This window comes from Scleropages formosus, chromosome 19 (assembly GCF_900964775.1).
Source record: "Scleropages formosus chromosome 19, fSclFor1.1, whole genome shotgun sequence".
Lineage (NCBI taxonomy): Eukaryota > Metazoa > Chordata > Actinopteri > Osteoglossiformes > Osteoglossidae > Scleropages > Scleropages formosus.
Genome location: NC_041824.1, coordinates 8,600,532 through 8,628,001, shown reverse-complemented (window position 1 = coordinate 8,628,001; position 27,470 = coordinate 8,600,532). Strand labels below are relative to the sequence as shown.

At 45.2% G+C, this 27,470-nt stretch overlaps 1 protein-coding gene across 5 annotated transcripts in view; it reads left to right on the top strand.

The window, feature by feature from the left end:
• Window positions 1–27,267, top strand: part of LOC108927789 (junctional protein associated with coronary artery disease homolog) — a 50,530-nt gene extending 23,263 nt beyond the window's left edge. For 4 of the 5 annotated variants that reach the window (XM_018741344.2, XM_018741343.2, XM_018741342.2 and 1 more), the window contains 4 exons: window positions 17,443–17,831; window positions 20,345–20,476; window positions 21,190–24,947; window positions 26,709–27,267. In XM_018741344.2, the coding sequence (XP_018596860.2) occupies window positions 17,533–17,831; window positions 20,345–20,476; window positions 21,190–24,947; window positions 26,709–26,743 (4,224 nt within the window). In that variant the 5' untranslated portion in view covers window positions 17,443–17,532 and the 3' untranslated portion in view covers window positions 26,744–27,267. The remainder of the gene's footprint in view (window positions 1–17,442; window positions 17,832–20,344; window positions 20,477–21,189; window positions 24,948–26,708) is intronic. The other variant, XM_029246349.1, reaches the window with a different exon arrangement.
• The last annotated feature ends 203 nt before the right edge of the window (window positions 27,268–27,470 follow it).

The window sequence follows — 27,470 nt, the reverse complement described above, 5'->3', positions numbered from 1 at the left end:
CGAGCTCGTGTCTGCTCGGCTTGGCTCGGCCGTCGGACTCGACTCGCGATTTAAGTCACGCTGGGCTGTAAGCGAAGGCTGAGTTTTTTTGTTACGCATCATCGGAACAGCCCATTTTTGGTCCGTCGAATAAAATATCATACGATACCTTACGTGTATCTGATGATTCGGGAAAAGACGACGGAGTAAAACAGAAGGCAGGATAAATAACCGAACTTCGATTTCTCACCCCTGCAGTGAAACAGCAGTGAAGCAGAGAAATTATTATTTATATAGATCATCTATCTGTTTGTTTGTTTATTTATTTCATGAAGAGCACTGAGTCACAGCAATACTGAGACTGAAATAGTACACAGAAACTGCAAAAGGTGAAGCAGAGAGATTATGTTGAAAATAGGGTGCTTTAATAAAAGTACATTATTTTGCAAGTGTGTCCATGTAGATGAGAAATTTTTTTAAAAAATTACAAAACTGTATAAAAGTGAGAAACTGTTCAAGGTGTATGATGGAAACACACAGGTCAGTTCTGGCTTGTGACCCACAGTTGTAGGAAGACTTTTTCAACACCACGCTACGTGGATTGTTGTTCTCGTCCATTATATAGTGCTGTGCTTTATTTTTCTCACTAATGTTATGGTGTTTGTCAATGTCCTGTGTTAGCAAGGTGATCTCTTTGCCAAATACACTGGTTTACTTCACTGGGCAGAAGTGAAGCAGCAGCATCAGACCACCCTTCAAATAACCAAGCCTAAACATAATTATATATTTGTTCTGCTGTTTTTTTTTTTGCTTATTTCTCAATTTTATGTTGTGTTTTGCACTGGGGAATTTTGCAAGTTTCGTTTAAAAACACCAACTGTAATTGACATCCAGGCAGCATCGTGACAGCATGTGATGCAGCATCACGTTGTCATGGTGACGCTTCCCGGCGCTTGTTGACGGGCTGGAAGCGGCTCTCTTTGGGACGGTACAGTTTGGCGCAACATGCATGCGAAGATCGTGGAAATGCTTCCAAAGTGAGCTGGCAAACAGTGACGATCGGTGGAAAAGGGTTATAAGAGCTCTCTCGTAAGGTGGGAGTTGTGACTCACCTAAAGCCACGGAGGCCTCAAGTTCAAAAGCATGTATCACTCTTACTCTCAAGAGGTCTTATTCCATAATAATTTCATTTCCTTTGTCAAATGTTTATTCTGGGAGTGTTTCGACTAGAATTCCGCAACCTGGGTGTAATTATCGTTTTAAACCTGGAGCTTTTACGGTAAATAAAGGGCAGATGCAGCGTTCGGGTCGTTTTGTAGATGAGCTCAACTGCTCACCGAAAGGGTGTTCGAGGGATGTTAAGGTGCTGCCCATGTTTTGTTTCCAGAATCCTTTTTTATCTAGATAATTATTCGGTTTTTTACCAATTTTTCTCGTGCATTTTTGACGTATTTCTTAAGCTTTCTGTAAGTGTGCCATTTTTGAAATGAGGGACGTGTAAAGGCTATTGTCACGCGGAACCGAGGGAGCCGGGACGACCGGACCCAAGTGCGGAGTCGTTCGTCTGGAGTCGGGGGATGAGGCAAGTTCTCGGTGTCGGGGTCGGAGCGAAGATCCATGGGCGTGGTCGGGGGACGGAGAGAAGGGTCGGTCGGGCGGCGATCGGCGTTGGAACGAGGGTCCGTGGACGTGGTCGGGAAACGAAGCGAGGGCTCGAAAACCGGTGACCGTCAACTGTGAACTGGAGATAAGTGTGAACGAGACGTCGCGAGGAAGGGCGGTTGTCCCTGACGAGATTCCGCAAAGGTATGGGCGCTGAGGAGGGTCTTTTAAAGGGTGAGCAGTTAGTCTGGAAGTGGGGTTAGATGCTGTCAGTTGGGTTGTGGGCGTGAACGTGACAGCTATAGACTACTATTATTATTATTATTGTTGCTGCTGTCATGTTGGTATTATTTCCAAGCACGTCTTTGCGAGTGAGAAGCCCCCCATTCACCATTCAGGCTGCGAATGTGGCCTTCCATGTCACCGTAGTATGCAAAAATGTCCTGACAACTTCAGAATTAATTTCCCAGAACGCACGGGTTTTATTTGAGCGAAGAAAGGAACTGATTTGCAAAAATTTGTTCTGATTGGATGTTCTGAGCCATTGTGTCACAAGGGGATTCGCTCTTTGTGCGTGCACTCTTTCACGCTGCTCTATGCACATGTGAGACGCAAATAAAGCGTATTGTGTAGAAGTTTGTGTTATACGAAAGGAATTTTGTATTGTTGCGCCACTTTACGTGAAACACAGTTTGGGTGTTGATTTGTGGGGTTTTTTTTTTTTTGAACAGATGCTACTCGGACTTAATCTGCTCCTTGCATCACATACACATTGGACGTTTGGTTACACCCCCCCAGGGCCTTGACCGCTAAGGGGAGTGGCACCTCGTACAATAGACCGGACCAACTCGAAACAAGCCTTTTAAACGGCCAACACGACGAGGGCAGCTTGAGGTTAAGACCATTACATGCGGTGTCAATCGGCGCAGCGTGAAAAGTGCCCGGCTTGGCGTGACGCTACCCCGACCGCTCGGTTTAACCACGTTCATGCGGCTGCGGGCCTGTAGCGGTCGCCGATCTGTGTTTGTCCCAAACAGGGGAACTTCAAGGGAAAAGGGAAAAAAAAAAGTTTTACTGGAAAGGGTTGGTTATCTTATACTATATGGAGAAATGTAAGGTCTGTTTCCTGGAAGGCTCCGATAACGTCCTGTAATCGCACACGGAACGGTATTAATAGCCGAAGCCAAATTCTTTCAGGATCACACGCCGCAGAGGTTTGCGGTTGCCAGGAATGTCAGAGTGGTGCACCTCCCTGTTTATAGGAGAATCAGGAAAAAGGCGATATTATTACATTCTAGCGAGACGTGCACACGGGGCAAGTGTGACCTGTGGAGGTTTTGCGATACGGAATTATACCGTTCGGAGAGGATTTATGGAAATTTATCGTTGACTTCTGAGCTTATGGCTGTGAGTTATGCTGCTTTTACATGCGTTGGAATCTTTGCGGTTCCTAGTATTAAGGATTACCTTCCTTGGTCGGATACCTTCATGTGGAGTCGATGCGAAATGTTCTCAAGCTGCCAAAAACAATTTTGTGAAGTTTATCTTGTATTTTTAGAGAAAGAGAACGGAGGGGTGAATTATCGCTAGCGAACGTATCATCCGCCCTCCTTTTATTAGGCAGTAATTTTTCAGCATCCTCGCTTTTCATTTGGGGTTTTTCTACAACTTGAATATTTGCGCTAATATCAAATTCCAGACAAAGTGAAACGGCCAGTTTACGCTGAAGTGACGACTTTGCAGCGCGTGCACTTATATGCTGTCGTGCAAGGGGAAAGTCGGTAGTATTTTAAGTCGCTGTTCAGAAGCGCATTTTATTTTTCTATTATGGTTTGACATGGGGAGTGCGGTGATGCAGTGGGTTCGACCGGGTCCTGCTCTCCGGTGGGTCTGGGGTTCGAGTCCCGCTTGGGGTGCCTTGCGATGGACTGGCGTCCCGTCCGGGGTGTGTCTCCTCCCCCTCCGGCCTTGCGCCCTGTGTTGCCGGGTTAGGCTCCGGCTCCCCGCGACCCCGTATGGGACTAGTGGTTCAGACGGTGTGTGTGTGTGTGTATATGTGTGCATGTCTGTCTTGCACTCAGTCGGGCTAATGCCGCTGTCTGAGCTCTGTTTCATAGAATGCACCTGAGGGTGGTCTTCCGGCAAATCAGATGCAAGAGAACCTTTGTACTTCCGGACCGAGCTTGTGGGATAAAGTTTAGTTATGGTAGTTTAAAGAGTGTATTAATGGGGGGGGGGGGGGGCAGCGCGCTTCATATTTCTGGGAGGAGAAAAAGTCGACGAGAGCCGGCAAAGCCTCTCGGTGACCCTAGATGAGTCGTCTAGACGGTGCAATGATCCCAAGAAGAGGAGCCAGCAGCCAAACTGACATTATTCCATGATGGGTCTCAAAACTTTGAGCGTCAAAGAGAAATGTGCTTTTGATGGAATGAACGGTAGCCTAAGTTTTAACAGCTGTGTGAAGTGTTCTGCTCACAAGTGAACCCAAACAGGAAATGTCCCTCCACGAGTCTAAATGCACTTAAAACCTCATATATGCTAAGTACGCAACTGCTGCTCCGTAACTGGAGGGGTGCGACCGGCCAGCCGACCGCCCGTTCGCCTCCTTCGCCGAGCGGGACCGTGTCCGGGAGGGCGTTCGTCTTCTGGTGCGCGTCCCTTTTCCGAGAGTCCGCCGAGACGTAATCAGGAGGAAACTAATGGTTTCCTGTGCTGTAATCTGGGAAACTGTGATCTGCTTGCTGTTTTTTGTTCTCTGGTTTCTGCTTACTTTATTTTGTTGACGGTGGAAGAGATTACCGTGTGCCGGTCCTGAACTCGCCACTTGTTTTCCCTCCTTTCTCCTGGTCCCCGCGTGGTGTTGTCTCACACCTTTCGCACGGACGGCCGATCCGAGAACGCGAAGCCTTTTAGGCGTCCGAGGGACCGCGGCTCGTCGGTGCCAGGAGCCGAAGGAAAGGGTTCACTGCTCTGACGGCGATGTTGAGAAGAAGGTCTGCGGTCACGGGTTCGGTTCCGTCGGTCGTAGCGCTGGCAGCGAGGCCTCAGCTTCCTGTTGAAACAGGCTCTGTGAGAGAAGATACCGAGGAGCCGCTGTAGATGCCCGAGAGTTGTATAACCAGGAGCTGTGACATATTTCATAAGGTCATCTTTGGCTTAGGGTCGCGTGGCATTTCTTTGCGTTTGCAAGGTGCGACTTTGGGTTTTGCCTGCCTTCCGACAGCTGAGCGGCGCAAGAACGGAGCCGCCGTGAGCTCTTTTTCTCAGTTACGGTTTATCTCGCGCTGCGTTAAGCTCTCGCCCTTAGTCGGCCCTTGTTTAATAGTTTCACCTGTTATACCGTCAGTGATCATGACCCTATTTGGACCGTCCAAACCACGTCTGGGTGGCACAGCGAGTAGCGCTGTTCTCTCACACCGCCTGGGTGGTGTGAGAGAATGTGGGCTCGATCCCCACTCAGTCTGTGTGGAGTTTGCATGTTCTCCGTGTGTTTGGAGTTTTGGCGGGGTACTCTGGTTTCCTCCCACACTCCAAAGACATGCTGTTTGGGTTCACCCATAGTGTGTGAGTGACAGAGAGAGTGTGTTCCACTGATGCATGGATGAGTGACCCAGTGTAAGTAGTGTATCTAGCAGTGTAAGTCACCGCGGTGAATAAGGTGTGTGGGCTCATAACACTACGTAGTGTTCATTGGAAGTCGCTTTGAAGAAAAGTGTCTGCTAAGTAAATAAATGTATATGTCCACTGAGTGTCACTTCATCTACGTTGATTTCTTTTCTCTTTACTCTCCATTTTTCTGTATTAGAGGCTGAATTAATGAATGAGCGTTTATACAGCATACGGTACATAATAGGGATGAAAGAGCTGAAGGAGCACAGTCACAAATTGTACGGTTTTATAGAGTAATTAATGAAGGGAAACCACACTGTTATATTGTGTTATGGTAACTAATGTTAACTGTTGACGTAACTGTCCATTTTAATGGGGTTTGGTGATATTTGAGCGTAAATGGGTGTCAATTTCGAGGATCAAGAACACAAAAATGTTTACCATCGAAACGTTTTACAGCTTCAGTTTATGGTAATTCACCTTACAAAAAAAGTTTTGAAGAACAAATTATATTTATACTATGGGGAAAGACTTTTTTTAAACCCAACTTGTATGTTTCATTTATAAATTAATACTAGTTGTAAAAAAAAATGGTGCATGTGTGGGTTCCAAGCTCAAAACAAAATGTTCTGTTAAAAACAGTGTAACGCACAGAATGATTAAATATGGCGTGATACGTTGCATATGACACCTAGTCACATATAGTGATGTAAGATGCCCATTACAAGGAGAAAACATCACGTTGTTAGATGTACATAAGATTGATAACTTATTTATTTACGAATATCTTCCGCCGGGAGAGGTACGATATGCTTTTCCTGCCGGGGTTCCGTAGCACATGAATGTCCAGAAGTCTCGTAGATGGTTGTTGCTATGCGGCTGCAAACCAAGTCTAGCGTTAGGTCCTCTTACCTCTACAGATTTCCGCAGGAGAGATCGGGGATGTAATAATGATGCTGATGAAGAAAGAAGTGTATTACAGAGTGCAGAACCGCAGTGGCGCAGAGATTTATGTGGACCATATGGGGGGCAGATGGAAGATCGTTTCCTGTGTGTGTGCACGTCAGATTTACTTTAATACAGAAATTAACTTGTAAGGCTGCATTACCTGATTGAAATCACTGATTCGGTCTGGTTCTCATAAAAATAAAAATTAAAATTAAAAAAAAAAGTCACAATCTGTCCAGAATGAAGTATGATGACTCGTAGGCAAAACTATTATATTTTCAGCAGAATGTAAAAGTAGCAATGAATAGGAATGTACACTGGAGATTGTACAGTTTGATGAAGGTTGAGAATTCGGACTGAAATTTGAGTGCAGTTTTAGAGCACTTGAGTGTGGCGGTATTGATTGAAATTTGTGAATGTTCAGAGTTTGAAAATATGAAAATTTTCAATGACATTTGAGAAAGTACATCTCACAGTAGGTGGGGTGTGGTGGCACGGTGGCACAGTGGGCTTGACTGGGTCCTGATCTCTGGTGGGTCTGGGGTTTGAGTCCTGCTTGGGGTGTCTTGTGATGGACTGGCATCCCATCCTGGGTGGGTCTTCTCCCCCTCCAGCCTTATGCCCTGTGTTGCCGGGTTAGGCTCTGGTTTGCCGTGACCCTGCTCGGGACTGGTGCATTCAGACTGTGTGTGCATTTCACATTATATGTGTATACATCATTTTTAAAATATTACTTTAGAGCCTAAGGATATTGACTGAAATTTGAGAACGATGAGCAAAAATTCAGAATAAACACAAACATTAAATGAAACTCTAGAATATACTGTACACTGATGCTTGGTACTTTACAGTCGAACCTCAGGTTTCAGACCCACCACAGAGCAGGCCCAGGCCAAACCTGCTGTCCTACTGCACCCCCCACCGCTTAGAATGTGTGTATTATTAATCTATTTCATCCTTTACTACCGTAAATATATACACAAATTTATTATAAAAAGTTATATATTGTAAAAAGTTTCAGTGCGCTAAAGAACTGCGGACGCACTCTGGGGACGCCCAACATGTAAAACATACTGTTGTAGTAAAGTGTATCGTTTTGCTTTTTTTGTGTGTTAGAAATGGTCAATAGTGTTAAGAGTTAAGGTTTGGGGGGCCTAGAGATATTCCCGGTTTTTCCACTTTCGCGGGGGTCCTACGAATGTGGAGGGCCAACTGTACAAGCTGCTATATACTATACATACTGGGAATCTCAAAAATACACACACACACACACACACACACGTGCTGAAGCCGCTCATCCCAAGCAAGGTTGCGGGGAGCTGAAGCTTAACCCGGCAACACGGGGCACAAGGCTGGAGGGGGACCCAGGACAGGACGCCAGTCCATCACAAGGCACCCCAAGCAGGACTTGAACCCCAGACCCACCGGAGAGCAGGACTCGATCGAACCCGCTGCAACACCGCGCCCTCCATTTGAAAAATATTTATACATATTTATATGATATAAACAGGGGGTGCGGTGGCGCAGTGGGTTGGACCACAGTCCTGCTCTCCGGTGGGTCTGGGGTTCGAGTCCCGCTTGGGGTGCCTTGCGACGGACTGGCGTCCCGTCCTGGGTGTGTCCCTTCCCCCTCTGGCCTTACGCCCTGTGTTACCGGGTAGGCTCCGGTTCCCCGTGACCCCGTATGGGACAAGCGGTTCTGAAAATGTGTGTGTGTGTGTGTATATGATATAAACGAAACACAGCACATGATTACAGTAATACCTCGCCCTACATCGTTAATTGGTTCCAAAGGGCGCGACTTAAGTCGAAAAACGACGGAAAACGAAATAACCCCTTAAAAACCGATTTAGACCCCCTATAAACCCCTAATCAGCATTCCCCTCATTCCCCTTAAGTGTATACACTTTAATTAATGCTAAAGTAAAGAAAACACAAAAAAAAAAAAAAAAAATTCCAAAAAAATGACAGGTAAATAAGGCAATATTTTTTTTTTGCTATTTTTAAGCTTTTAATTGATTTTATAGATTACAATATATTATTTTATATATTTCAACGTTTATTTTTATTTGATTTTACACTTTTTTATTGTTTTTAAGTGATTTTTAAGTTTTTAACAATTCTTAATATTTTCGGCTGACGACCGAAGACGAATAGTATTTTTCCATATATATTTAACAAAAACCGAGGTAAAGTCGAAATCGACGCAACACGAAACGACGTAGGGCGAGGTATTACTGTACTTGATTATTTGTTCAATAGAGTTTGTGTCTAAAGTGACTTTAGACTTTTTAATGCAGAAATACAGATGTTGCATGATGCAAACAGGTTCCATGTTCATGTCAAGGGTACGGTAATGCAACCTGCTCTTGGTGGCGAACCTCCAGCTGGTTGTCGCAGGTTAAATACCGCAACAGTAAACCTGGAGCGTGCCGATGCGTCGCAGAGGTGTTTGTAATCGTGTTTCGTTTTTTTCCCCATGCGGCGGAGAGTGAGCGGGCAGCCAAACCCAAATCTGGTTAGCAGAACGGTAATGTGTGCCATCGCTTTGATCACAGCGATTCTGCTTCATAAACCATGTCGCTGTCAAGTCAAGGCAGCCCAGGCCTGTGATGGAAACTAATTAATATGAGACAAGTTGGGCTGGCTAACAATATTACTGCACGGCGATTTTGGTTTTAAAAAAAAAAAGTACGCTCAATGGATTTCGCGAGCTCTGGATAATTTTACAAATTTACTTATCCATGGTTTCTTTTCAGAATTCTCTTTGTTCTAGTTCATTGTTACATTGTTACGTGTTTGCCCTGTCCACTTTATTTACATCTGAAGTTTTTTATAAGTGGGTGGCGTGGTGGCGTGGTGGCTGGGTCCTGCTCTCTGGTGGGTCTGGGGTTCGAGTCCTGCTGGGGGTGCCTTGCAATGGACTGGCGTCCTGCCCTGGGTTTGTCCCCTCCCCCTCCAGCCTTGCGCTCCGGCTTGCTGCGACCTTTCTTGGGACAAGTGGCTTCAGCCAGTGTGTGTATTTTATAAGTGTGCTGTTTTAGAAACGAGGGATGGGTAAATGATGGTTTTTTTGGCAAAATTCAGCTTATTGCTGTACTCCTTGTGTCTTTTATGTTCGGTATGGCACGTTTGGTCATGATGGTCATAACAGAAGTTACCAAGTTGCAGCGAAACCAGGCTGAATGGTCAAGATGACCTTCTACCATGTTTTTAGACTGACCTCATCACGCTGTTTTCTGTTTCGTTTACATTTATCCGTTTATCTGACTCTTTACTCCAAAGCAGCTTACAATGTCAAACTGCTTACAGCGATTTACCCATTTGATCAGGGTAATTATTTCTGGAGCAGTTCTGAGTAAGTACCTTGATTAAGGGTACTGCGGCAGGAGTGGGATTCAAACCTGGCTTTTTCCACCCAATCGCCATTAATCACATTTCATTGGAATATTAATTGGTCCCATATCATACGCCTGTTGTTTCAGTTCTGGGAGGGAAGTGGAAAGACGAGCATCAGATTACGGGCATCTCGGGGCAGGGGATCTGCTCCCTTTAAACTTGGAGGTTGCCGGTTTGAATCCCACCTCCTGCTGTCGTACACTTGTTCAGGGTACTTACCCTCAATTGATCCAGTAAAAGTGACCCAAGTGAATAACAGAATAAACCCTTGCAAGTAGCTTTGGAGATAAACGCCAGCTCAATGAATGAACGTAAAGGGACGTAGCTGTTCTTGCAGTGGATGGTTGATGGGACACAAACCTCGGTGAGGCTGGAGGAAGAGAGGAAGCGGTGACCCTGTGACAGGAGGGTGGAACCCCGTGTAACACCCTTGAGTCGGCCCTCGAGCGACGTCAGTTTTCGGTTGCCTTCTGCTGTCGCGTCAGCCGTTACAGAGTTCAGGGGCCGGTGTGTGTGCTCAAGCTGGGCTAATTGCGCGCCGATTGGAAACGCTTGTAATTCGGTCCCTCGGGCGGCACACATCCTGAGGAAGCTTACGGGGTTGACCGGGCGATAAAACAAAAATGTTGCTTGCGAAACGCCGGCTATTCTCGAAAAGTGCCACTTTCTGGTTCGAAGGGAACTCTACAGCAGTGTGACTCTAATGAACGTGGTCCGGGGCCCCAGGGGGGCCGTTCATCTGGTTCATATGGTTTGCATTGCTGAGTTGAACATCGTGCGTGTCGCTGTCCTGGGTTTGGTCGTATTTGGACTTAGTATCCAGTACACAGCAGCAATTATGCTAATGCAGTCTTGAACCCCTTTAAGTTAAAGCAGAATACAGTGAGAAGAATGAAGTAGAAAAATTAGCATTGCACACATTGTCTGAAACCACTTGTCCCAAGCAGGGTCACGGTGAGCCGGAGCCTAGCCCGGCAACATAGGGCATAAGGCAGGAGGGGGAGAGGACACACCCAGGATGGGATGCCAGTCCATCACAAGGCACCCCGAGAGGGACTCGAACCCCAGACCCACCAGAGAGCAGGACCTGGTCCAACCCACTGCACCACTGCGCCACCACACCCCCCTTAAAAAAAATTAATATTACTAACAAAATTAACAAAAGTTATATCCGGCTACTCGTGTAATTTATACTGGTTTAATACATAATTTACATACGACGGCATGAGAGGAATTGACCGAACTCAAGAATGGTGTGTCTGCATCCAAATCCCTCCTTCCGCCGATTTACTGCCCTTTCTGTATTTTCTCTGAGATGTACATCGCTTTGGAGAAAAGTGTCTGCTAAATGTAAATGCAGCATTTGATCTGCATGGAATTCAGAGGAATCCTGGAATGTCTGGACACTCTTTTGGAGCTTATTAGACAGTGCTATGTGATCATACCTATGAAATATTGTAACCTTTTGACCCTTTCCTCTTGTTTTATGTATATTCGCATATTTGCAATTGCTCTGTGTGCCGTTTCCGTGTCAATATTGCTGTGACTCAGTGCAGTTCATGAAACGAACAAATAGATAGATGATCTATATAAATAATAATTTCTCTGCTTCACTGCTGTTTCACTGCAGGGGTGAGAAATCGAAGTTCGGTTATTTATCCTGCCTTCTGTTTTACTCCGTCGTCTTTTCCCGAATCATCAGATACACGTAAGGTATCGTATGATATTTTATTCGACGGACCAAAAATGGGCTGTTCCGATGATGCGTAACAAAAAAACTCAGCCTTCGCTTACAGCCCAGCGTGACTTAAATCGCGAGTCGAGTCCGACGGCCGAGCCAAGCCGAGCAGACACGAGCTCGGCGTGGTACGCTTCAAGCTCGGTGGAGGCAGGAACCGCGGTCTGGATCATGCACGTAGCGAAGGACGGACGCATCCACCCTGGCAAACCGCTGCATGAGAAATACATGTTGGGTCGGAAAGTGATGCGTCTGATTGGTCCTTCGGTTTTATTTAGATTTTCTAAATTTTACAAGTGTCACACTTTAATTAATCCACTGTCTTCATACTTATCAGCAAATGCAGGTTGTAGCTGTAGAAATATTTTATTGTGGAGTTGGGATGACTGTTGATGTGGATTTTGCACGGCGCCTTGATGTCAATAAGTGCCCTGTCACCATGCGGTGTTTTTGACTCAGTCTGGATGATCATCGGAATGTTGCTCCTCTTCCTGTCTGATGGGTAACGGTGGTCAATGTTTAATCAAAGTCAACTTTATTGTCATTCCCACAATATGTCTAGAACCAAAGCAAATTCCTTGTGTGCTTCAACACACTTGGCCAATAAAACTCATTCTGATCTGGATGTCTTGGACATGCATAGCATTTCTCCTGGACCATGGTGTGAACATAGAGAACAACATATACATAGAGGGTAACGTAGATGGGGGGGCATGGTGGTGCAGTGGAGCAGTGGGTTTGGTCGCGTCCTGCTCTCCGGTGGGTCTGGGGTTCGAATCCTGCTTGGGGTGCCTTGCGACGGACTGGCGTCCCGTCCTGGGTGTTTCCCCTCCCCCTCCGGCCTTATGTCATGTGTTGCCGGGTTAGGCTCTGACTCCCCGTGACCCCGTATGGGACAAACAGTTTCAAGCGGTGTGTGTGTGTGTGTGTGTGTGTGTGTGTGTGTGTGTGTGTGTGTAAAATGTAGATGACAACATATGCTATTCCTACTACACAATGCTAGTAATACTACTATACTGTATAAATACAACATAAATAATATATAAAAATATGTAAACTAGAAAAAGTGAAGTGATATGTTCAGTCAAATAAATATAATAATAAATAAATAAATAAATAGAAATGTAAACAGACTGTATCGGAGGTAGTGCAAAAGTAAGGTTTTTTTAAGAATATAGATATAAAATGTATTAGGGTTCAGCAAAACGGTTAGTGGCATAAAAAAGGCTCTGACCAGTCCATATTAAAGTGGCTGGTGTTATTCTGGATGAGCGGTGTGAGTCGGGGCGTCGGAGTTCAAAGTGAGGTATGTTAAAGGTGGGTACGTTAGGTGTCTGTAGCACCGAAAAATATTCCACTCTGTGCTTGTCTTTGGGCATCAAGAAAAAGATGTTTAAAAAGTGGGTCAGTATTTTAGCTAAGGTGTAACTTAATGAGTAATGCCAGTTTGGTTAAAAAAAAAAAGAAAAAAAATTTATAACTTGAAAAAGCCACGGTCTCCTTTATAGTACCTACAATATATCCGTTACAACAAAGTACTCTTTCAATTTTGTGCCCTATTACCATACAGCAGTGAGGCTAGTGCCTTAGTTGTGGAGGACAGAGGGAAAAGATGATTACTTAAGAAAAAGTGGGGAAATGGAATATTATAATATCTTTTGTATTATTATTATTATTATTATTTAGGTGCATCCTGTCTCATAATCTATACTTTTTGGACGGACTAAGGTAATTGATAATAAATTTAAAAAAAAAAACAAAATGAAGACAACCTAGAAATAGCATTTTTTGTTGCAAATGTAAACTATGTTGGTATTATGTTTATTTTATAAAGAGAAGAGGGGAAACACCGTTCAGATCCTTATTTAGGGCTGTCTGCTGTCCTTCATTGTCTAAGCCTTATATGGACCATGAGACAGGAGGTGACACCAAACTGCCATCCTGGACACTGTCAGTGTTTCCCAGGCCTCTGGTGCTCAAGCCGTGTCGAAGGCGAAACACCTTTACAGAGCCCTAAAAAAGGATTTATTTATTTATAAAGAAAGGCAAGTTCTTTCCAAGTGGACTGTATGCTGCACTTCTGGGTCCTTGAAATGCTCAGATAGTTGAGTGTCTTCTTCTTCTTCATCAGCAAACTGGCTGTGACACGTGTTCCGCAACGTTAATTTTGTTTTTTTTTCGATTTATTATTATTTATTATTTATCTATCATGTTGTTTTATCAACATTATTGGGGATTATTTTTGACCGACCCTCATGTTTGAACACGTTTCAAGGGATCCATTTGCTTTTTTCCTAACGTGATGTCTTAAGTTTCGTAGTTCATGAGGAAAATGCTAAGAAAAGGAGTTTACAAAGCAGCTTTAGTTGTGAAAGCCAAGTCTTCAGTTATGAAAAGCCACCTTTTCTTTCTTGGCCCTTCTTATAGTTGGGCAATTTTGCGTTGTAGTTCTTATTTCGTGTGTTTAATGTTAAAAGTTGCCGTGATTTGGCACCGGTAAATAGGGAGTGATCCCAGATTACCAAGCCCCTGACAAGTCCCGAACATTATGTGTAATAGACAAAAAAGAAAAGGAAAAAATCAGAAAAGGGAAAAAGGAAATATGAAAAAAATGACTGAAGAAAAACAGTAAGCACAGTACGAAATAGTGGCCTGTTCTGATTTTTTTAATGCCCTAAATGTTTTTGTGATCTGTAAAAGGGGACAAATTATTTCCATGAAATAACTGAAGCTATTTGAATTTTTCAAAAATGCACCTTCAGAGTGTTTGGAATCTTGATATTGCACATATGGAAATTACATACTTAAAGATTTGGTGTAATGGATCCTGTTTGTACGTATCAGTCGAGCTGACATATTGTTGCATGCATTTCTCGCTGCAGTTTTTTGTAGCAAATAGTAATTCCATTGCATAAGAGCTTTAGTAGTATTTAAATCGGGCCCATAGGAAGGATGTAATACCCAGGGGTCATGATCTGGGTCGCTGTGAGGTTGAAGATGGGAGCCTTGTCCAGTGACGATAGCCACGGTGGAAGGAGGAGGACCAGGCACCCCGTGGATTAGGGTCCGATGTTCAGAGTTTAAGCATCGCTTGTTCTGTTATCACAACATACATGGGAAAGAATGTGAGGCATGGGTCAATCTCGCATGTACATTTACTCATTCGGCAGATGCCTCCAAAGCAATGTAGGCCTACAGCTGAAGAGTAAATAAAAGTGAATTTCGCCAAGAGACGGGGAGATAGAAATGCAGATACACAATTGTCAGCATATGGTCAGTTAGTCCAATACCATTGTTTCAGCCGGCATGCCCTACACAAGTAACTGAATATAGACTTGATGTGAAATACAGATTTTTTTTAAATAAATCGATAATGTAGAGCAAGTGTGTATGATAGGATAAGAGATCAGGAGAGTAGTGGGTCTGAAAGAGATGTGTTTTGAGACCCTTCTTGAATGTAGAGAGGGATTCAGCAGCTCTGAGGGACAAAGGGAGCTCATTCCAGTACATTGAGGCCAGAACGGAGAACCTTTGGGCTTTTGATTTTGGACCACTTGTGCGTTGACCACCAGGCAGCCAGAGGTGGAGGAGCATAGCAATCTAACTGGGGCGTAGCAAGGGATCATGTCCTGTTGGAATCGGGGCGCAGATCCATTGATGGTTTTGTAGGTCATGACCAGAGTCTCAGACTCGATACAGGCAGCTACAGGAAGGTAACGGAGAGAGACCAGGAGGGGAGATACACAGGAACACTTTGGCAGGTCAAACACGACTCGTGCCGCAGTGTTCCGGGTCAGCTGGGGAACCTTGACCACTTGTTAGAAGAGCTGCTCTGGACATTTCCAAGACCATACTTCAGTCTAAGACTGCAGAGCAGAGCAGTTTTGCTAAAACAAGCACATCACAGAGCACAGATAACCTGTCCTTCAGCCCGGCTGGGACCACATGGGCAGATCTGGTTAATCTCAGTGGAGAATGTGCCAGGTTTGATCACCCTGAGAGAGAAATACAGCGCTGAGTGACTGGAATGCTCACGTCAAGAGCATTTCATCATGTAAATAGATTTGACATGTTGCCGTTTAGAGCAATTTAAATGACTGTGGGAAAATCGATCCTCCACATGATTTTAGCTCAGTTCCCAAAACATAGTCGTTTGTTTTTCTTTCTGAATGTTAATGCTGCGACTTAACAGCAGTCATCCGAAGGTGACAAAGAAACATCTAGAAAACCATCAGAAACTATACATCGGTCCATTTTGAACAGTAGCGCCACACACCATTAGTGATTTTGAATACAATAAAAAGCCCTTATCGTAGCGACACTTGCCACGCAATGAAAAATGGTCATTTTAATGTAATCATATTGTAATTTAAGAGAAGGATTCCATTTCCCACTAAGGTATTTGTTCTACTAGAGGTTTCCCACTCAAAAAAAGGAAACCAAATCTATTCTCTCAGGACTGTAGAATCTATTTGTCCCAGAAGGATTTGAAGCATCAACAGAAAAAAGTCTGTACAACAGGTGTTCTCTACTAGAATCAGTAACAATTTTACATATAGTAATGGTCCTTGAGTTATGACATATGTGACTTACAAACAGTCAGACTTACAACAGCTGTGCCATTAACCTCATAAAATTATTTTAGTGGCCGGACGTATGTTCCTAATGTCCACTCTATCTGCTGTGCGAAAAAATTGCTTATTGCTTGGGTCTGTCAGAGTTTAAGTGTCCAGCAGCGCTTGCGTTTTATGTACAAAACTTGTAGTTTTTGATTCCCTTCAAGTTACTTTTTATTCGAAATGGCTAGAAAGCAAAAAAGTGAGTGTTCACTCTTCATTAATTAATACAGTATTAATGACATTATTCATAAATAATTGCCTGTATTTTATTTTATAAATACTATGCTGAATTTCTATTATAATTATTCTATATTATTTTTTGCCATGAATAATGTGTGAATTTAGTGAAAAAAGATAACAAAGCCTTAAAATGCAACGTCGCATTCATGCGTGTTGTTTATACATCCTTATGATTCATATATGGGGATTTTTGACTAATGATGAAATTCTGTTCTGATGACCTTATCTTAAGTGGTGGACCACCTGCATATCAGTTTTTCAGCTTTGTTTAAAGTAAGAGAAATTGAAAGAGTAAAAATTCAAGGTATCTTTGTATGCGATAGTAACGTGAACGTCAGGCATGTATTTTCATTAACGCTTTAAGGATGTCTTCTATTCATTGGTGAAAGTGGAGTAAGTGTAGTTTCCCAAGACATCATATTTGGGGTTTTTATACTTGTTTGTGTTAAGATTTAAGGATCTGCTGCAGCCACTGAAGTTTCTCCAACGGGCAGAATCCGTCCCACGTCTGGTAGCTCTGTGCCCAGATGTTATGAAAGACCCTTTTATCGTGTAGAGGTGTGAACGATAAGACACATGCATCGCGGAGGATGGTGCTTGGTTCAAATGCAAGGGTGCGACGTTGCGCCTTATAGGAGATATCGAGATCGACTGTTGCGCCTTCCGGAAGGACAGCGCCGTACGCCTTTCTTTTCGGCGACCGTTACGTTACGGCAAGGCGCGATCGAGGGAGCGGGTTTCGTTTCCACGGGAATCTCTCTTGCGCAGAGTTATGCGATTATTATTTTTTCCTCTGCAGATTAAGATTTAGATGTGGATGGAAGAGGAAGAAAAAAACTGCAGGAGCTGACATGAGGCAGCGCTAAGACTTGTCTGCGAACCGTGTGAAAGCTCCTCGCCTTCAAATCCCGAGCACTGATGGCGAAACGCTCCGAATCCGGAGTTCCTCGCAGCTGCCTCCGGGCTGAAGGGGCTGGGAGTCGGCCTGCGGAGCGGACTCCTCCGAACACCATCTTCTAGACAGTTGATGCTTTTTCTTCCCCCCTTTTTCCTTTTATTTTTCCGACAAGCATTCGCGAGCGATTTTTAACGCCGTAAAAAATACCGTTATTCAGATGAAAACTGGATCGTCATGGGGCCGTGCGGAAGAAAGGCGAGCGGGGCAGAGGCGGCGTGAATCGTCGCAGGGCTTAGAGACGGGGGCTTTTTGTTCCGCGCTCACCGTCCGGCCCCGGCGTCCTCAAAAGAAAGGATATTGGGGATAATCGTTTTAATGCGGCCGTCCCCTGTCCCCCTCTGTTTTCCCAGTGATGGCCTCCGAGGCGGCGCAGTCCCGCACCGGCTGGAAGTTGTGCTTGTAGGAGACGGCGCCTCGCCCACCGCTGGAACACACGCGACATGTACAGTGTGCAGGACCTCCTGATTTCTCATGGATACAAATTGCCCCAGAACGCCCCCGCGCCCTGCGAGAGGCACCCGACCGATTGCCACCATGAAATCGCGGGGAGCGGGTCTGGTCACGGAACAGTGAACGGGTATGAGACGGACACGGGGGCCTACGTCCACAGCCGGCAGGCGCCGGCCAAGGGCTACTCCAGCGACAATGAATGCAGGGAGAAGAACTGGAGGAGGGAAGCCGCCAGTGGTTACCAAGGTGACACGCAGCCCCTGGGCGATTCTCTCGCCACAGATAGCGGGTGAGTTGCTTTTCTCGCTCTGCGTTTCCTAGGGGCTCTTAGTGCTGCATGCAAACTTGGCCCCCCTGTGCGTCTGCATAGGGATTTTTTCTCCCTTCCCACCTCCCTCGTGTTGCCAAAATGCTCCGGCTGCATCCCTCCCACCCTGGCCGCTGCCGTTGGGGGGGGGGGGGGGTATGTAAAGGTGGGATCGTTCAGCAAGGTCTTATACAGCGTTGTGCATAACGGATGGAATTTATGCTTATGCTGGGAGCTGCTTCCAGCCTCCCCTCCTCCGAACTCACCTCTACTCTCCGCCCAAATAATGCCACGGGGGGGGCGGGTTTAGATTGTGCAAACTGGACTCCACATCTGCCACATGGGACTGTGGGTTGTAAACAGCGCCACCAAGCACGGGAGCCGAGGCCAGCACAGACTCCGCAGACGACGGTATCGAGGAAGCCCGCTGCACCGATCCGAGCCGCCCCTGTGCAACATGCTTATATAACGTATAAATATTATACGATGTACTTAAATAATGCACGCATGCTTTAATCAAGCGAATGTTCGTTTTTCGTTTCCGGGCAGAGAATTCAACCTGTAAGATGTCCTGCGTGAACGCGCTGTTGCACGGAGACCCAAAAAAGAAGCGCTTGTTTACCGTCTTGCATAAGGCACCGTGACATTGCCCCACCTTCATATGTGTGGTTTTATGTCGGCTGCTTTGCTGGTGCACTCTTCTCACGCTGTACAGCTGTGTCCATGCTTCACCACGGTCACAATCACAGCCTCGGTTTTGCCATGAAGTATAAGTAATTCATGTGTGTTTACGATAGATTGGAAGAAAATGTGTAGCGTTACATTGTAGTTTTGACACGCATGTGAATGGATGGATATGTCATATATGTGCATGTACGTTCTATACTGTATGCTGCAGCAGTTGAGTAAAATTTACCTCTGGGATTTGTTCATTCATCATTCATTCATTCATTCATTCATTATTTTAAAACATGACTTTTGTCCCATTGATCATTAAAAATCTTCAAAATCAGTTTTTTCCAAATGAAAAATTTTGATTGCTTTTATTTTTTGCTGTTAATGTACTCTTTGTAGTTTAATATACTCTTATTACTATACTTAGAGCTTAATTTGTGTTTTCTGCTTGTGGTTTCAGCTTGCATTTTGCCAAATTTGTGTTCCATACAGTGGCAGCTCTGTATATAGTGCATACGCTGATTCCCCATTATCTTGTCCACCACCTAAATGCAGAAGTTCAAGATGTATTTTATTTTTGACATTTCGTACCTTTTAAGTCGTATAAAATCTTTGAGATGTGCAAGGGAAAACAGTGTAGACCTGCACAACTCACAGAAAGAGAACATACAAATTCTATGCAGACAGTGCTATGGCCAGATTTTGCAGATGCGTCCTTGCAGCTGGGTGCTTTTTTGACCCGTTTTCACATTTCTTCACCCTTTAATATGAATGAAAAATTGAACAATTATAGTGTGATAGAGTCACCAATCTGTCATCATATAAACTACTTATTTTTCTTCTTAAAAGACATAAGAAGTTCTTTGGTTTAATATAACAAAGTTGCATTTTAACAAATATAGTGCTAATGGAATGATAAAAGATCAGAATCAGAACGAGCTTTATTGCCAAGTATGTTCACACATACAAGGAATTCGTCTTGGTGACAGATTATATAAGATTACATAAAGATCATTTTTTTGCCTTTGTCTTTTAAGCATTGAGTTAATTTCACAACGTGCAGGGTTAATATACAGTTCATACTGTATTTTCCATTTAAGTGTTGTGTAAGTTTGTGTTTCCTGCATTTAAGAGTAATCCTGTTAAACTGGAACAGTAATGCTGTGGCTTATTCCTGTACAGCTTTATTTTCCTTGTAAATGATGGACATCTGACACCGAAGAATTATCGAAGTTCCGACTTCACGAAAAAATAACCTCTTATCTCATCAAGTTTGTGCTGTTTGCAACAGTATGTTTGTCATATTTTGTCCCTGGTTATGAAGTGCAGCTCTGGTGGAAAAATCAGAGCAGCAAAGCTGAGCATCATATCTCCATCTTAGTGTAAGGTGTAGAAGCAAGAAAAGGAGTAAGTTGTTGGGTTTGATTGAGGGTCATTCGAGGCCAAGTGAGCATTGCAAATTTAGATGCAACACCTTGACCCGCTTCACCACCAGCCTCTTGTTAAGATCACACTTATTTTATATGCAGATGGGACTGCAGAAACCAGTCAGCATGCTGTCTCCAGCAATGGGGCTGCAGGTGGCATAGTGGTTGGATCAGCCTCCTTCCACTCGAATGACCCAGATCTGAATCCCACCTTCTGCTTTAATACCTTTAAGCAAGGTACTTACCCTAAGCTGCCCTGGTTAAAAAAAAAAGAAATACCCAGCTGTATAAATTGGTAAATTATTTGATGTAAGTTAATAATGTGCGTTGTTTTAGAGAAAAGCATCAGCTAATTGAATAGATGTAAATGTGGACGCTTCATGGGTTGTTTAGGTCTCGCTTCTGTTTGTGCCACTCGGCCTCTGGGACTGGCAGGAAAACAGACTCTGTCCATCCAGATAGATGTTCATCAGCTATTGCTTGTTCACGCATCATGGTTATGAATGTCCACATCACATCTTGCAGGTCAGTCAGCATTATGTCACTGAAATGATTACCTTAGATTTGATGTGTGATTACAGTGAGATCTTGCCTATGTGTTTTAAATGAATTAGTTCAACCTCCGCTTGATTATGTTTTAACATATAGGCCAGATAATATGATGCTCATCCGTTACAGCTAATACAGTATTTCAGCCCATTGTTTCAAAGTTTGAGTTTCCAGGTTAAAGGTAAGGTTTATAATGCTGACTGCTAAATAATTCCACCGAGCTTCTTTGAATACTTCCTGAATCAATGTCTCCATGTCAATGTCTGAATCAATGAAACTGCCAATGCAATATCAATGTTAATAATAAAAACTTGAAAGTCTCTTTCCTGCCTCACAGGCTAACTGTATATTGGCAATTCTGCTTTGTATTGAAACAATATTATCGGTTCCAGAAAGTTCCGCCTGTTTTTAAATATCCCTGTTACCCACCCTTCTGACTTTGTTAGGATGATCCCACGTTGATATTTTGACAATGCTCTTTTTTAGGGCTTTAATGTTCCGTATTGCTTTGCTGCTTAACTGAAAGAATGTGGCACTTAACCAGAATTAGTTTTTTACAAACCTGTAGACAGCTGGATTTTTGAATGCTGTCCCCTTGGTCCAGTGTTCTGCTTAACTGTTCAAACAAAATGTTCATGTCGACTCAAACACTCTCTCTGTCTAACATGGCTTTTGTTTTTGCACTGCAGGTTCTATGATGCACCAAAGGGAATGTTTTCCCAGCCTTGGGATGGAAAAGATGTGTCCTACTGGAGAAGGAGGGGCCAGGACTTCAGCATCTTGCTGGACCATGCTGATAGCAAAGATCCAAGAGGAAGTGAGCTCGCAAAGGCAGGGGGGATGCAGAGGGCCCCAGAGGAGGACCTTGAGAAGCGGTGGTGGGACGATGGAACAGAGGACAGAAAGTGCCAGAGTCTGGGGACGGATGACTGGCAGCCAGCAGCAGTCCTGAACCGCCAGTTCTCTGATGGCATCCACCCTAGGCCAAAGGGCAAATCCCAGTCGCTCCCAAGGGTGCTGTCTCCGGAAAGCTTGCAGTATGTGGATGTGCCAGCACTGGGGCAAGGAACCTACGCTGGCCGGAGGATGAACGGCTTTTCCCAAGGACCTTACAATCAGTTCCAAACAGAGGCCGGTGGCAGGGACGGTCTGGCAGCCTTCCTACCAAAGCCCAAGTTCAGCAGGCCCCTCAAGCCTCCTTCATACGAGGCTCACCAGCAGACACGGGGGAGCTCAGAGATGCTCGCCATGGACTCGACACCCCAGCCATTGCTCTCCCCCAGGAGCGGTGGGAGCTGCAGGCTGGACTGTTTTGCACACGAGCCAGCAGGTTCCAGCACGGAGCCTCCAGTTTATATACCACCCCCATCCTATAAGAGACCCCTGCTGCCTAAAGGAAACCAGAGGAGCTCTTGTGAAGTTTCATCTAGCTCCAGGTGGATAGGGGAACCTTTTCAGCAGGTCCCAGTGAGCAGGGAGTCAGGGAATTGGTCTTCCAGACAGACAGGAAGCTCTTGGCTGGACTATCAGAAGGACAGGAGCTTTTTGGGCAGGAAACAGGTGCATCCTGGACATACAGAGGAGCATCTTGGTCGCGTTCAGTACATACCATTTGATGATCCACGTGTGAAACATATCTCAGGAGGGCTTAGTGGAAACTCGCTGACAGACCTGGACAGTGCAAGAAGCATCAACAAAGAGCTTCCCTGCACTACAGTGTTTGAGCAATCATCACAAGACAGTGCCTTTGTCCCACCACAGGGACATCATGTCAATATGGACTCCAGCAAAAGATCTCAGAGTGAGCACGACAATGACAGTCAACGGCACAGTGGTTTGCAGAAGGCAAGTGACAACTCCGCAGAATCTGACCAAAGCTGTAACAAATTTCAGAAAGACCAACCCTCCACAGCTCTCCAGAGCAGGTCCTCTTTGCAGAGTGCTAGCCTGGACCAGGGATTCTGTGAGACTGTGACACAAGTAAAAAAAATTGAGCCATGCACAGACGCGGAGAACAAGAAAAGCTCAAAAAGGAAGGTCAACGAGACTATATTTTGCTTAGTGTCCATCCCGATCCACTCCCAGTCCAATGGGGAGTTATCGGATCAGAAGAATAACGACAAGGTGTCGAACTCACTGGGGGGCTCTGTTGGAAACAGTGGGGGCAGCGTTCGAAACCAAAGTCTCTTAAGCACATCTTCACTTGACTCAGAGCACCACGTGCCCAGAGGAGGTGTGATGAGTTTGAGAAGCCGGAAGAAAGCCTCTCATAGAAAAGAGGTGATACGTAAGCCACCCCTCATACTGAATAAATGCAGAGCGCTGCAGTACCCCGGTTCCTGGCCTGGGGACCAGTATCGAGATCAGGAGACACAGACCAGCTCCCCTGAGCTCTCCCAGGGTCCTCCTCAGGACCTCCCAAACCAGCAAGCACAAGACCAGGGCCACGTTGCCTCTGATGGCACCACGGACAGTGGCGCAGGCACCGACTGCAGCACTAGATATGGGTATCCAATGAAGGGCCAGAAAAGCCTAACTCCATCGAGCAACAGCGCCTTCTCGAAGACACCCACTTTCTCCAACCAGCTTAGCAAGAGCAAAATCCAACCTCCGCAACCCTCAGGAAACCAAGTGGGAGCCGAATGTCCTTCAGGCCACAAGGACGAGGCACGACCAGCAGGAAGCAATGGCCAGGAAGCATTTGGTCAGTTCCTGCTGAAGCCCGTCAGTCGCCGGCCATGGGACGCAATAGAGGAACTTGAGTCTTTCAATAAGGAGCTGCAGGAGCAATTTAGCCAGCAGCCCAATGTCGATCAGTGCATCGAGGACCTGGACGAGGCTTATAAAGATATTCTGGAGTTGAGCATGTCCAGTAGTAATGTTGAGAACGCCCCAACACAAATTCCAGAAGAGAGGGGACCGGCAAGCCTGCCAGAGGAGCTGCTCAAGGCGTCCACTGAGATCAAGCCCACTTTTCAGAGCTGGACACCTGCAACAGATCCTGAGTATAGAGAGGTTAGGAGTGCATTTTCAAAACCTGTTGGCAAGACTGCAAGCCTCAACAGGCAGCTGAGGGAGAAGGTACCAGTGTTGGTGGAGCCTGGCATCCGAGAACAGGGCGCCATTGCTCAGCTTACCCCAAGAACCTTTGCTGACAGTAGGGCGCTCAAATCAGACATCGCTGTTCCAAAAGAGTCACTGCTAAAGGATGTGGGCTTAACAGTATACACCGAAGCCCCAGGAGCCCCAAGGCAACAGGTGAACGATGCGGCTACGTTGACCAGCCCACCCGGTTATGAGGACGTGTGTCAGGCTCTGCAGCTGCCAAGGGAAAGAGGTACCTCGGCAGAGTACAAATTCAGGAGTGTCAGCACAGGCCCTCTGATGTCAGTAAAGACACTAGGGCAAAATTTGGCATGTCGATCAGAAAGCTCTTTCTCTAAAATCCCAATGGAAAGGAAGGCAAAAAAAGGTAACTCATTGCCAAAGTTCAGTGGAGAAAAGATTCTGAATGTCATTATGGTCAAAAAGCAAGATGACAGGTACCACAGCAGAGGAGGTCCACACTGCCTTTTGAATAATGAACCAGAGGAGGGTTACGACACGGACGAAACTCACGATGATGCCTCGGGTCGTTTCAATTGGCGGAAGCAGCTGTTATTAGCCGAAAAGCATCTGGAGAGCCTGCTGAGCAAGGAAAAGGCCAGCCGCGTGCCAGCGGAGGACCTCAGCAACTTGTACGAGGTGAAATGCGCAGAGGGGATCCCTGAGAACGAGTCTATCGAAGAGAGGGCAGCCAGGATACTGGGAATAGACGTGCCCGCCGAGTCTTTAGGCATGGTGGACCATAAGACAAGCAGGACCGAGACAGAACAGAAAAAAGCCGCAGATAACAAAGGTAGCAGTGGGGAAGGCCAAGAATGTTCCAATGAAAAGGTGACGCATGTGAGTAGCGGGTGTGAAGAGGTGAACAAGAAGTCCATATTAGTTAATGGACAGGCAAAGGAGACAGAGGAAGTGAAAGAGGACAGTATGGAAAAAACCCCTGGTGGGAACATGGGAAGCCGCGCGGGCCTCAGCCCTGGAGCTTCAGAGTTCCCAGCCCAAAAGCCGCTCCTGTCGGTGTTCACCGGCGGGGATTTGGCTGGAGAACGAAAGACTAGCGCCACCTCCAGAATAATCGAGGTGCTGCAGGGCAAGCTGGCGGTCTCGCCCTGCCGGGCTGTGGTGGATCGCCTCGCCCGCATGAAGGAGCTGGATTCTGTGTCAAGGATGAGACGTCTCAGCGTCAAGAGCGCAGGCTCGGTGGAGGAGGTCGAAGAGGAAGGGGAAGGGAAAGGGAAGCTCTCCCAGCTAGACCAGTCACAGCTGCGCAATGGCACTGTGACCAAGAGGGAGATAACCCTAGCCTCAGAGCCCCAAGGTGAAAAGGCACAGCCTCTCTCAGGTCAGTGAGTGGACATCTTCTCATGTACATGTTTTGTGATGTCATCGTGTGCCAAAATATTAAGTAGATATTCATATTTCAATGGGGGGTGCAGTGGCACAGCGGGTATTGCCTTTGCCTGTTCTCTGGCGGGTCTGGGGTTCGAGCCCTGCTTGGGGTGCCTTGCGGTGGACTGGCGTCCCATCCTGGGTGTGTCCCCTCCCCCTCTGGCCTTACACCCTGTGTTACCGGGTAGGCTCCGGTTCCCCGTGACCCCGTATGGGACAAGCGGTTCTGAAAATGTGTGTGTGTGTGTGTGTGTACTATTACTGCTACTACTACCAATAATAATAATAATAAGAATACTGATATTGCAATAATACATTATTATTATTATTATTATTGTTAGTAGTAGTAGTAATAGTAACAAAATGATGTCTCTTTCCAGACTGACACTTAATGCAGTTTTAATGCCAAAATTCTTCAAAAACTGCTGTTTGGACCTCACATGCAGGTCCTTAAATTTTACAGTTTTCCTTAAAGATATAATAAGTAAAATGGCCTCTGATCTTTTAAAAATATAAAAATTTTATTATTATTATTATTATTATTATTATTAAACAGCAAAAGGAGTTTCAGAGTTCTTGATGTTTCGAACACTGAATGAATAGTCATCTTCCCATTTCATGGACGCGACATGTTGATCGATAATTAAGCATTTGATCAAGTCGATCTCTGTAGCGACTTTAGTTTTTCAAGGTAAAAACTCAGAGCACTGAGCACACAGCTGCAATGTTGGAAGCTGACTAGGCTTACAGAGCAAGATATGAATTGAGCCACGAATAGCATACAAGAGAAACAGTGAAACAATGGAAAAGCTGAGAACCTTGACTTTTGATGCAAGGAGACTGGATGGAGCCAGGAACTGACACTGTGGAAACAATGTTTCAGGGAGTGGTAAACAGAGATTTTTTTGTAGTTACTATGTGGGCTGCTTTTTTGTGGCGGGATTAAACAGTTTACCCAGAAAGAGGAACGCTTGTCTTTTGTTTGATTTGTTAAAATTACCATGAAATGAATGAATAAGTATTATAAATACTGTATGTATGAAATGTACCTTTTAAAAAGTTAATACATTTTGGAAAAATTACAGGAAAGGAGACACTTTATTACCCTTTAAGATCAACAGTTCACACTTGTGACAAAATACTGGGACAGTTGGCTGCTGTTTAGCTCCTTTGGATTTGTGAGGGGAACAGTGTATAATACCAGGGTGGTACCTGATTCAGTGGATGTGGCCTTTTGATGGAAAACTGGGCGTGGCTTCAGTGGGCAAGGCCTTTTGAGGAAAAATCCTTTCTCAAGAAAGAATTTCTCTCACACACACACACACACACACACACACACACACACACACACGGTCTGAAACCGCTTGCCCCAAGTGGGAGTTCCGACGAGCCGGAGCCTAACCTGGCAACACCGGGCACAGGGCCTGAGGGGACACACCCAGGACGGGACGCCAGTCCATCACAATGCACCCGAGGCGGGACTTGAACCCCAGACCCACCGGAGAGTGGGATGAGGTCCAACCCACTGTACCACCACATCCCCCAAAAGAATTTCTGCAAGACACAATTTCTACCTTTCGTAAAACAGATTGCAGTTGTGCCTTAAATCAGGTCTATTCTCATTTTAGACCCCTTAGGCAGGTCAGCTATGTTTCTTAACAGAGCGTTAGAAGAACATGTGCAAAGTTACGGACATTTACTTTTTGCTTTCCAGATTCCTACGATCCTACCCAGGTGGAAAGAGTGTAAACTCGGATCATCGTCTCCGTTCTGATATCAGCTCCGACACTGTGACCAGGCTGCTCACAATGACGCCTTCATCTCATCCCAGTTCCACGGAAATGGCCTTCTTCTTGACACAAAGCATTGTTTACACCATCATCCGGCGTTGCACTTAACGCTGTTCTACTGCCAAAGGGGCGGGGCCCTTGGGGGGTCCGCTTCTCTCATGTCTACGTATCCTTTCCACGATCCACCTTTTCTCCAAATGCTTTTCAACGTTATGCAATCCTGTAATGTGCAACAAGCAGCTTCTTTTTGATAAATATTTAGTAGAGAGCGGTCAGTGTTCGTGCATTCATGCTTCAGTGAGGGGGTAGCTGTTAAGATGAGAATGTAATAGCTTGTGTATCGCTAACAAAACAGAAATGAGAGGAAAAAGAAAAGTATAGCCTGTTCCGCTACAATCGACACCAAATCTACATAGTTAAGAAGCTAGAGGTTTATTAGAAGTTTATAAAAAAAAAAAAAAACATTTATTTTTAGCACACCTAACCATCAGTCAGTTATAAATAAATGTAATGGTTTTTTCTGTGATAAACAATTCAGACTTTTAAACCGTAAAATGTTTGATTAAGCTATCAGACCTGCATTTTTTTGGGATTGATTTTGTAGCTGAAAGATGTACAGCGAAACGCCTGATCAGGTTAAGATCACTGGTACTTTTGTACCAGAAACAGCAATATTGTTGTACAGT